The sequence below is a fragment of the Varanus komodoensis genome, unplaced genomic scaffold, assembly GCF_004798865.1.
Source record: "Varanus komodoensis strain SLA01 unplaced genomic scaffold, ASM479886v1 scaffold8, whole genome shotgun sequence".
NCBI classification, from domain to species: Eukaryota; Metazoa; Chordata; class Lepidosauria; order Squamata; family Varanidae; genus Varanus; species Varanus komodoensis.
In genome coordinates, this window is record NW_025336481.1 from 7,993,797 (window position 1) to 8,005,991 (window position 12,195).

General features: G+C 40.2%; 1 protein-coding gene across 1 annotated transcript; it reads left to right on the top strand.

Moving 5' to 3' along the window:
• Positions 1 to 160: 160 nt before the first annotated feature.
• PSMA7 (proteasome 20S subunit alpha 7) lies at positions 161 to 8,427 on the top strand. The gene is made up of 7 exons (XM_044455392.1): positions 161 to 373; positions 3,389 to 3,515; positions 4,144 to 4,268; positions 4,864 to 4,986; positions 5,868 to 5,987; positions 6,724 to 6,786; positions 8,214 to 8,427. Exons 1-7 carry the CDS (start codon positions 278 to 280, stop codon positions 8,304 to 8,306), a joined length of 747 nt encoding a protein of 248 aa, XP_044311327.1. The 5' UTR covers positions 161 to 277; the 3' UTR covers positions 8,307 to 8,427.
• The last annotated feature ends 3,768 nt before the right edge of the window (positions 8,428 to 12,195 follow it).

Consider the following 12,195-nt stretch of genomic DNA (forward strand, 5'->3'; position numbering starts at 1 on the left):
GGCCGAGCGGAATGCGGCGGCAAGTGCGTTCTTGACGTACAGAATCGCCTCCTCTCTCTGCGTGCGCTTCAACGTCTAGCTCTATGGACGAGCGCCGGAATCTGCGCAAGGAAGGTGCGTGAATAGCCGCTCGCGCCTGCGCGGGGGTTGCCGGGAAGTGCCTGCGCGCTGAGGGAAGGTGACGGTGCTGTTTCGAGGGGACTGGGCACTGCGGCTGCCGCCTGTCGTCCTTTCATTTTCGGGTCCGGACTCCGCACACGCTCCGCCGGCCGCTGCCATGAGCTACGACCGGGCGATTACCGTCTTCTCTCCTGACGGACACCTTTTCCAAGTCGAGTACGCCCAAGAAGCAGTGAAAAAAGGCTCCACCGCGGTAAGGAAAGAAAGCCTGTGGGGCGGGAGGGAAGCCGGATCGAAAGTGAAGGACTGAAGGTTTCCCACGGCCGTGTGTGTGTGTGTGTGTGTGTGTGTGTGTGTGTTAGACTCCATTTTCTTAGGCAGAGACCGAGGCGAAGCAGGCCTCTTTCTGGACGGGACTCCAGCAATAGCGCTGGAGGGAGGAGCGGCTTTATTTACTTATTTATCTGATTTGTACCTCGCCTTCTTTCTTTTAGAGAACTCAAAAATCTTCTCCTGTCCTCAGTCTTATCCTTGTAACAACAACCCTTTGAGGTAGGTTTGTCTGAGAGTCTGAGGCTACCCGAAAGTCACCCAGTTGGCTCCATGGCTGAGCGGGGACTAGAACCCAGATGCCTCTTAGCCACTACATCACACTGGCCTTTCAAGGTGATTGAAGACCTCTAAAAAGGGTCTAAAAGTGCTTTGTCTTCCTTTTAAAAAATTAGTATGTCAGGGTAGGAAAGACTTGAACCCAGACCTATTGTTGATGTCTTAGGCCTGGTTTGATTAGATAGATATCAGACTTGCTCTGCTGTAGCAAGTCACTTAAATGTCTTCTACATTTGAAAAAAACAAATGCACACTTATAAATTGAAGGTATCAGCTCATAATGGCTTTGTATATCTTTTTCTTAAACTACTTCCTGCTGACCAATTATTAGTAGAAATTTACACACTTTCGTTTGGAAGAATACTCTAGTGCAACATGGGGTGTATATGTTTAAATCACAGCGTTTGTTTATGGGTTGGTTCTGTCCTTTTCTTCCCCTGCAAAATATGTAGGTGTCTTCAGAGTTTCAATATTGTCTCTTCCATCACATTTAGAGATTGCAGTCAAGGAAATGCTTATTTGATGGTTCTGAATGTGTAGGGAATGTAACATGCACATATGTGGTGATGAAGGTTAGGGAAGAATTGGTGTCAGAGTTTATCATGTCTCACCCCAGCTGAATTTGAGATAACATTGTCCTGTCCTGCAGAAATTTGCCTGTCTGTATCATTATTTTCTACCTTTTCTTCAAATACTGTTTGTTTTATTTCTATACCATCCAATAACTAAAGCTTTCTGGATGGCTCACAACAATTCAGTAATCTCAGAGCAGCATATGTACCTCATTTTACCCTCCAAACAATCCTGTGAGGTAGGCAAGTTAGTGAGAGATGGTGACTGACTAAATTAGGATCAGGGTACCTAATGAGCTACAGGTGAAGTTCTTTTATTAACCAATGTGCTTTAAAGATGGTTCTTTTTAAGCTGCCTTTTGTTGTTTTAAATTTATTGTATAAATGAGAACTGAAATCATGATTATTATTTTTTTATGATAAGCCATGCTGGAGTTTTACAGCAGGTTGAAGAGTAGGATAGAAATCTTATAAATTGTTTATTTACTTGAGTCCAAGTGTTCCCAGTAAGAAATGCAGTTGTGGATACTGTGGATGGAGTAGGCTGAATGGGCAGTACAAAGATTGGCAATGTCACTTGATTGAAGGAGACTGAAAAAGAGCTTGCAGAGTCAGAAGATTGCTATTTCATTCACCTGAAGAACAATTATACCTGTGGAGTAGTGGTTGCATGAGGGATTTTCAGGGGTGCAGAACTGGGAGAGTGGGTTTAATATGGAGAATGTGAGGGTGCAACTAGAAAGCTTGGAAACTGAGTGAAAGCCCTCCTAAGAAGAGTTCTATATTTTAAAGTTTCATGAATCTGCATAAATTGGGTGTTTGGAAGAAAAGCTGAATTGAAGGTGAGCTGAAAGGCTGATGGGAATGAAAGAAGTGAAGCCACAGTAGAGGGTGGAGGAAGAGTCATTAGAGTTCAGGACAGAAGTAGCTTAATTGGTGTTGGGGGCAAACATGAAATAGGTTAATAGGTTAATGTTGGAGAAAATGGAATAGGTTTAACCTATGGCAAAAATTAAGCTGGTACAAGGGGGAGTAGATTGATTGTGTTGTGACATAGAAAAGACAGAACTCTGGAGAGGCCTAGAGAATTCCTGTGCACATAGCTTTCCTGAATAGCTTTGGATATATGGAGGAAATGTTAGTGGCTTGTCTTGCTGCTTTGTTAGGATGAAGAATAAGTAGTAAAACTGAGTTTAGCTGTTGAAATACTAGGATAATTCAGAAGAAGAATGTTAAAGGAATGGGCAAGAACAGTGCACTAAATCTTGCATAGTTGCTTTCTGTGCTAAAGTTACACAGAGCATAGCTTTGTAAAACAAGTGTGAAGAAGTTCACAGGCAGGTAACGGGCTTACGTACTCCCTGCTCTGTCTCAGTGGGCAAGTTCTTGCCATGTGTATAAAGAACTTACTGTACATGGTTTTATCCTTGGTAGGTGGTACTAGTCCATATTCCTAATTGAATATATTTGACATTGAAACTTGTTGGTATATGACTTAGAGACAAATGATAGATGCTGTCAAGCAGGATCTTGAAATGTAAGATTGGGAGCAAATGCATCAGGGTAATTAAGTAGGCTTTATATTCATCTTAAAGAGAATCACAATAAATTGATATACTTACTAGAGAAAATACTAATTAAATACTAATTAACAAAATTGTTTCCAATTTTAGAGGCTATAGAATATGGAAAATCTGTGTTTTATAGGAAGACAAGTGAAAGTTTGAGTATAGTGTGGTTTGGAATGTGGGATGAAGCTTTTTGTATCTATTTTAAACCATTTAAGATAGTACATTTTTAGTTTTCTTCAACTTATTGACATATTTACACAAGCCACAAAACATGAGAATTTAATATTCAAATCTACAAATAGTATTGCATGTTAAAATCTCACATTTCTTAGTGCAAACTAAGTGCAACCAACACCCAGGTAAGTTTAGTGGCTGAAGTTTTTTGTTGACTTCTGTGAACTTGAGCTGTGCCCAAATATTTTTTTACTTTTGACAGGTAAGTTTTTTAAGGTTACAGTACTTGATATAGTGACTGCAAAGTTGGTTTCTAATAAATTAATGCAATTTTAAATATAGGTTGGAGTACGAGGAAAAGATATTGTTGTTCTTGGTGTGGAGAAGAAATCTGTGGCAAAACTTCAAGATGAAAGAACTGTTCGAAAGATCTGTGCCCTTGATGACAATGTCTGCATGGCTTTTGCAGGTACTATTTTCCCTTAAATAACAAGAGCATGCCTTGGAATTAACTTGTGCTACATGTTAAAATACTGTTGCAACAAGCAAGCAAGAATTTTTGTTAATTGTTTCCACTTCCCTTGATTAAAACAATATAGTTTTAAAGCAATATTATATTGGTAGCCATCATATTCACTGGGAGGGACAACAGGATCTTTTTATTCCATTTATCCTTCACTAAGAGCCTGAGAAATGATATGGAATTCCAATTATTTTAGCCAAAAAGAGAACATGGCAATCTTGAATGAAGGAAGGGTTGCTGGGGAGGCTACTTAACTCTTTCCTTCCTGTTTTCATCTTGGAATTATATTGGAGAAACTGAATAACCTATGAAGCACCAGTATATTGCAGGCTACACACTGGTTTCTTGCTCTAGAAGTTTTCCATTTCTTGTAAACACAAAGAGAATTAAAGCTGAAGTAACTGAACACGTGCCTTAAAATGCACACATGTGCACACAAATTAACCCCAGCAGTATGTGTCAGTTGCCATTAATACTTGCCCTTTCCCCTTGACTCCTGTAGTAAATTTTTGGAACCAGACTTTTACATGTCTGCTATGTTTAATGAACATTTTGCTGTTTGTTACATTTTCAGGGCTTACGGCAGATGCCAGGATAGTTATAAACAGAGCTCGGGTGGAGTGTCAAAGCCATAGGCTTACAGTGGAGGATCCTGTCACTGTAGAGTATATAACGCGTTATATAGCTAGCCTGAAGCAGGTATGTACAAATATAAGTAACTTTGTCTTGGATGAAGGGAGAGACCAAAAGTATGAAGGAAGCCCTATTTATGTATAGTTTCCAAAAGAGTATGTAACACAAATCCGTTTCAGCAAATGAAAATTTAATTCTCTTGTCCGAACTTTTTTCTGCCACTGAAAGAGTAAATAGTGAGTAAAGATCAGCAATGGTCCTATCATAAGTACAGAAATGAGTGAGTATATGTTCTGTCCCCAAATGTGAAATTTCCAGTAAATTTGGAGCATAGCCATAATTTCATAGGAAGGAAGCCTCTTAGTGCAATCTGATAAGTGCCATAGAATTAAATGAGGCTTAGTGTCACCTCCTCAGTCTTTCACTTAGTAAAAATATCCTGACTTGGTTGACTGTCTGGTTCAAACCTGGAGATCTCTCTTCAATGGCTATAGAAAGTTGCTTTTCAGAGCACTTTCTAATAACTGACACATTTTCTTTAGTAGTGAACAAGTTCAGAAAAACATGTTGTCCAAGTTCCCTTCTATGGAAGTATTCATGAGGAATCCCTACCTCAAGCATACAGTTCTGCTAAACATAATTTTTTTCTCTTCCTCCTCAGCGGTACACCCAAAGCAATGGCCGCAGACCATTTGGTATTTCTGCCCTTATTGTAGGATTTGACTTTGATGGAACTCCAAGGCTCTATCAGACTGATCCTTCTGGCACGTACCATGCTTGGAAGGTGAGTTTGTTTAGTTATTTAACTGAGATAATAGGGATTAGAAGGTCTCTGCTCAACATGTAGATCCTGCCTACAGTTCAGTTACCTTCTCATATCCTATACAAGATCAGGAAGTACCATGCACAGTCTTTCCCTCATCCTTTTTTACTCAACTACCTCTATGCCTTGCCTCCCAGTCTGAATCTCTTCCATTTCCTCTGGGGAAAAAAACCGGTTGTGTATAACATTGTAAAAAAAAAAAAAAAGAACTCACAATCATCTACCTGTTCAATTATATGAAGAAAACATACCAAATTCTGCTCTCATTAATTGGTCACAACCACAGGTTTTCACTGTTTTGACTGAAACACTGCGAAACCTTTGCTAAATGTTTCTTGCTACCACCTTATGCTGCAGTAGACTTTGCTTTAGAATGCTTGAGGGAAAAGAGAAAGACAGCAATTCTATTTCCCAGGATTGGTTCACTTTATTTGAAAAGCATAGTCCCAGCTACCAAACATTTCTCTCTCTGAGCTGAGTGGGAGGGGGAAGAAGTCTTTTCTCCATACCCTTAAAGTGTGAAGGTGCAGCCCTTCCCTCTCACTTCTTTCACTCTTGGTGATTGGAATATGCAATTAGAGTTTAGCCTAAAAGGACTTTTTCACAGTCCTGGAAGAAGGAACTGTTGCTGACTTGGTTGGAATGTTGCATTTTTGATTTTAAAATACTTCTAATCACTTAGAATTGATTTTGTTCTCCTTTTATTTTGGCTACTCCTGTTTTAGATGTTATCTTTTCTGCTAAGAAGATAATATAGACAGGAAATCTAAATGTCCAAATGACATGAGTTATATTTTTACTGGCTCAGAAACACTTTTACGCAAATGTCTTTCTAATCCTAGGCTAATGCAATTGGCAGAGGAGCAAAGTCAGTGCGAGAATTTTTGGAAAAAAACTACACTGATGAAGCCATTGAAACAGATGATTTGACGATTAAGCTTGTTATCAAAGCTCTTCTTGAAGTAAGTTTGTACATCTGAAGTCCCACTCAGACAGACAGACAGACAGACAGACAGACAGACACACACACACACACACACACACACACACACACATTGCAGTACTCAGTATCCCCCAGCTGGCATGGCTGGGCTTGACCTTTTTCCGTCTCTAGATTCATGAGATTGTATGCTAAGTCTCGATGCTTCTGTGAGCTAGCACACTGGGTGGCTTTGATGATTGCTGCAAGTTGGGAGTACTGACTCTAGAATGGCTTTTGTCACACCAGATCTAACGCCTTGATACTTCAGTACTTTTCAGTTTCATTCAGTAAGAGAGGGAATTGAAATCCCTTGGGTTCAATCTAGTGCCATACTAGTGGAAGTCCGCTAGTGTGATGGAACCGTCTGCCTCTCTGACCTGCGTTGCAGCTGTCTGTGCTGGCTGAAAATCCTCCGGAGCGAATTTTAGAGGGGTGCATGTGTGTCTGTGTGTGGCAAGAGAGGAGAGAGAGCCAGCGCTGCTCCTGGCAGTGCTGATAGGACATCTGCTTGTATATGGTTGGATACAAGCCCTTATGCAGTTCTAACAGAGGTTCAAAAAGGTAATGGTGGTGTGCAAGTGCTAGAATGAAGAAGCCTCTTGCACACCCACTTGACATACAGCTCCGTTTGCACTACAGCTTCCTTCATAGGGAAAAGACAGTACTCAGTTTGTGTTAAATCCTCCTCCTAACATGTTTTCCTTCCTGGATTTAAGGTTGTACAGTCGGGTGGGAAGAACATTGAGCTGGCTGTTATGAGGAGAAATCAGCCTCTCAAGGTAAGCTGCCTTCAGTAATTGTGCTTTTTGGGTTATATCTTGTGCAGGCCCGTAGTCTGTAGTTCACTTTCACCATCTGGTGATGAAATTTAATTTCATATTTGTTTATTCCTATATTTGTTTATTCCTAAGATCTGAAGTGCTCTTGGTGGTTCATAACGGCTTATTTAAAAACAATAGAAAGTATAACTATTAAAACATTGTAAGAGTTAACAATACAAAAATTAAAACCAAATAAAGAGTGGCTTTCTAATATCCTAACTAGTATAAATAAACAGCCTGTATATGTGACACTCACAAAGGCAGGTAAGCAGCCAAACTAACTTTGGAAGGGCTTAATTTCTCATAGACCTGCTTACCATTTCATTTCCTTTCCATTAAATCCACAAAAGTAACTCAAGAAGCAGTTTCTCTCCAGCTTGAAGCAACTGCAACTACAGTTAGGGAATAGGGACTTCAATCTTTAGGATGCCCAGAAGATGATGGGCATCAAGTGAGCTTCCTTGGTGAAGAAACTTGGGAAACCCAGATGTGAAAGCCACCTTTTGTTGTCATCTGCTTAGATTTTGATGGTAGTGGCACTCTAAGAAAGCCTCAGAAGACCTTCATGTCTAGGTTGGCCAGTAAAAGTCAAAGCCAGCATCCAGAACTGGGTATAGAAGCAAACCAGGAACCACTGCGGATATCTTAAACTGGTGAGGTAGGATGCCAATGAGCTCTCCTGGTCAAATCCTGGCTGCTGCTTTTCGAACTAACTGCAGCTCCAAAGGTAGCCCCACATACAGCAGGTTACAGTAGTCTATGCAGGTTGTTACCAGTGTGGGCCGCTGTTACTGTCAATGCTAGATCTAAGACCATCTGACTGCTCAGGTGGGTATCTGTTGGGCAACAGGGTGGGTGGTAATCAGCTGAATCCTCGGTTGGTTGCTAAAGTCCAGCGTTTGATACATGTGCTTGATTCTGCATTGTTGCTTGACCGGTGTCCTGATGAAGCAATTCATGTAGACCGCAGCAGCTCCTCTCAGCCCCAGCCCCCAAACCTGTCTTGGTGACATGCTGGCAATGGCAATCCAGGCAGATGTATCTGAGAGAGCCTCACTCTGCAGCCCAGATCTTCATGATGCAAGCAACATCAGTGCTCTCTTTCAGATCGAAGACATGCCATTGAACAACTGTATCCATGGCCTGTTGGCAGGATTACTTGGGTTACCAAGAGAACTGCAGAGGGAGGCAGATCTTGCTACTTCTGCCTTTCCTTTCCTTGCCTTTCCTTTCCTTGCCTTTCCAATCTCCCTCTGCCTGTTACTACTGGAATAAAAATATTCCTCTCAATGATGCTTGGGAATAGTTTCCAGGTGAGCTTCTGCAGGAAGGAGGGGCGTTCTTAGAAGGCTACCCCCTTTGTAATCTTATCACCTGTCTTACAGATCTTGAGCCCTGATGAAATTGAAAAGTATGTTGCTGAAATTGAAAAAGAGAAGGAAGAAAACGAGAAGAAGAAGCAGAAGAAAACAACATGATGAATGAAATTGTCTAGTTTCAGTTTTTAAAATCATGAGTTCTGTATAGACATGTAGGCATTCCATTTTCCTGTTCTTTGCCCCTTTTTAAGAGGCCTACAATAAACCATCTGTTTTATAAGCTTGTTACTATAAGAGGCTCCATTCTTCAATGTATACTGCAATACTATCAGAATACTGCAGCTTCTTTATAATAGATGAAAATCTATTTTCATGACTTAACCTTCACTTTGATATTGAAAATTACTCAGTCCTGTTTATGGCTTGCCTTGATAATTTGTATGTTCTATTGCAGCTCTTCCATATTGCCATAATTATTCATATCAAAGCCCTATATTTGCCATTTTTTCCCCTGAAAGATGGTTCAGAACACAGAGCTGCACTTGGGGTATGAAAGTTAAAATTTAAACTTGTAATCAGTTGGAAGTTTTGATGGATGATTTATATGTAAACTGGCTATATAACAGCATGGTAGAAATAGTTTTTCTAAATTCAATAAAATACTCATTTCACGGTACACTACTCTAAATTCTAGGCTTAGGCTGGGAAAAATGACTTTTTAGTTGTGCCTTTCCCTTTGCTATTTCAGCCTAAAATTTGAAATATGTTTTGTTTTGATTGTTCCTTCCCCCAAAGTTTCTTTTCTACTTCAAATGCAGGCAAAACACCTTGTGGTAGCAAATCAAAGCCTGTCTTCTGTGAACTAGACCTTAAAGGGGAAATTGCAAATTGTATATGAAAAAGATGGATACAAGTAATGTTACACATGGCTGCGGCAGCAGTGAGACAAACCCTGGTTGTAGCAGTGCCTCTCAGGAAGAACAACTGCAGAATACCGTATGTGTTCCTGCCAAAGTTCTCAGTGAGGAAGGTTGAAGTATATTCTAAAATTCACTGTGACAGACGAAAAGTAGGAGGCAGCAATGGGTAATTTTGTATTTACCAGTCTAAGCAATGCTCTGAAGCATCTAGCTATCTGTCAAATGCAGGCCCATACTCTTTAGTCTGCTGAAGCCAGTACAGTAACTTTGGTATATGTATGTTAAAGAAAAGTGTCCATGGATGTTTTTCAACGGAGGCCTAGCAATGAAAGCCTAAACCAGCGAGACATTAAAGCAGTGGTTACTTTGCAATGCACTGTGAATGTTGCATCTGTGGGATTTCGTGACCTGAAGTGCTGTGAAACTCCCAATCCATTGCAGCAGCTGGAACAGAAACCCATCACATTCTGCAGGGTTTGGGCTTTCCTCTGCGGAGGCCTGACACCAAACTGAGAGGGAAATACGCAAATGTACAGAATGTGCATCAGTGCAATACCAACTTAGTTTATAACTTGATTTCTAGAGGGAAAGCCACTTGAAGCACAAGTTCTAACATGCTAGTCAGGTTCTGGGATGAAATAGAGGCTAGCAGGTTAAGCACAGTTTAGAGTGTAGCATCAAGCTTAAATGGTAGAATAAGGGTGGGTCTCAGGGATGGGCATCATGGGACTTCTCTACATGTGGCAATTTAAGAGAGAACTGAAACCATGGCAAGTGATAGTTATATTCTAGGCAATGTCATGGAATATATTTTGCATAGATGAAACAGCTATTTTGCTTAATTGGTCTAACAATGCAAACTATTTTGAAACATGAGTTATTGCAACATTGAAGGTGTTTCTTGCAACATGTGGGCGCTCCTTTAACTAATTCTGAGTTGCAGAGGGAGTGCTGAGAGCTCTACTGGGTAGCACTATGAATGCATCAGCTCTTTAAAAGTGTGCCTGCAAGAAATCCTGGCTCTTGAAAACTCTAAGTTTGCTAAGTTGTGCTTCATTTGCCAAGGTAAGGAAGTCTACTTGTCTCCAAATCACAAAAGGCTAGTACCCATGAACCAAACCACACCTGTGAGAAGCCAGTCTAGATTTGATCATTGCTAAAAATAGTATTTTTCTCTTAAGTCTTTCAGCAAAGCAGGTTCACATGGTCATAAACCTGAGGGTTTTTTCCAGGAAAGCACATCAGACTTCCAATCCAGATGATTTTTGTGGGGAGATTTGCATCCTGATTTTCTGCATGCTTATTCAGAAATAAATTCTGAGCCGGGGAAAGCAGCTTAAACTGCCCACCTGAGTCCATTCCTCTAATACAGCTATCATTTCAGCCCTATCCTATGTATTTTGTCTGTTTCTCATGCAGTCTTTTAGCATTGCCCTCACAGGCATTAACTCTAAGGTAGTTCTCTCCTTACTCAGTCCTGCATAGCATTGGCAACAGATTCTTTTGCTAAGATTTAGCAGCAGCTCTCATGGCAGGAGACAATGGGCGCTATCCAGTTGCACCATTCTGGACCCTGCAAATTACCCAATGGTATTTGTAGATTTGTATTCCTTATGCATTCTACTTTTGCAACCACACACTCATTTGTACAAAGATGATGGGGAAACGCTCAAGAAAAAGCAGAATATCACTAGCTATTTGTTTGCAGACCACTACCACTGTATACCTCAAGTTCAGCTTGCACACACGAGTTGACAAAAACACAAAACATTTCAATGAAGAGTTGTTGGAAAATGAAATAAGACAAAGTGTCTGCCATCCGGTTCTGGTTTTCTTGCAAACAATGTACTCACTGCTTAAGTCTCCATAGGGTGTGTAGTAGAAAAGGCAACTGCTGAGTGTTGAGAAAACATTCATCATATACTCAGAGACAGTCTTTCATTGTTTTTGCTACCAATGGTGAAATGTAGATAAATTCTAGTCTCTCTAAATTTTCATGCATGTTTCTACATGTAAATTTAGATAATGGGCATGTGCCCCAGATAGTCTCTCACAACATCCCTGGCAGGAGTTACTTTTGTTCTAGGGCTAGTTCTAGTTACACATGTTTCTAAAGTATTCCCACTGGAAAACTGGAGAGGGGCTTCTTATTCTACACCACTGAATGGCGAACATTCCACTCCTCCCTGCTCCTTTAACAAGTGTTTACAGAGAGGTGAACAGTCTATTAGATTTGGGAGAATTCAGAGAAATTATCGCAGAAACATTGTTCTAGAACTCTGCATGGTAAGAACACAGGTGAGCTGACTGGCATACTTTTGTACTTCACAGTTCTGTTGTCAAGAGCACCTAATTTTTCCTGCAATTTGCAGTAGTATGTACTGATTTTTTAGGGTACTCAGCTGAATCCATTACTATGCATGATGCCAAGCAGAAAACTTTTCAGTGCTTAATTCTTCCATGGATAATTTTCTATGTCTAAGTTCCTTAGTAACATTGAATGGATGCCAACTGCAGACCTAGTGTTCACCAAACATGAACATTCAAGTTGCATTTAATATTTTTCAGGCCATTATCCCAGAAAATATTGAGATGACACCCCTCCCCACCACCCAAAGGAAGAGCATAAATTCCTCTGTGAAACAGAACTGAAGGGAACTAAACTCAGTTGAAGGCCATTTAGTCAAAACATGTAGATCTGGGTTGCTAAATTTAATTAATGTTCTAATTTTCAATACTTTTTAACTTAAACAATGCAAGGGAAATACATGCAATTGTAATCTTTAAAAAATAGTCCAATAAAAATGTCTACAGAATAAACTACAATAAGTGAACTTTATTTTCCCCTTCAAAGTGCTTTTCAACATCTTTATTAATGATTTAGATGAGGAAGTACAAGGAAAGATAATCAAGTTTGCAGATGATACAAAACTCGGTAGAATAGCAAACACCCGAAAAGACAGAATGAAGATCCAGGGTGCTTTTGATGAATGCTGGACTGAAAGCAACAGAATGAGATTTAATAAGAACAAATGCCAAATCCTCCACCTAGGAAAAAGAAACCAAATCCATCAATACAGGATGGGGAATATGTGGCTCAACAAAACTGAAAAAGATCTCGGAGTAAT

Excerpts from the sequence above, each read along its gene's own strand:
- PSMA7 (XM_044455392.1), top strand. The coding sequence starts at position 278 with ATGAGCTACGACCGGGCGATTACCGTCTTCTCTCCTGACGGACACCTT. Across the intron at positions 374-3,388 it reads TGAAAAAAGGCTCCACCGCG|GTTGGAGTACGAGGAAAAGA; the intron begins GTAAGGAAAGAA and ends TTTTAAATATAG. Across the intron at positions 4,269-4,863 it reads ATATAGCTAGCCTGAAGCAG|CGGTACACCCAAAGCAATGG; the intron begins GTATGTACAAAT and ends CTTCCTCCTCAG.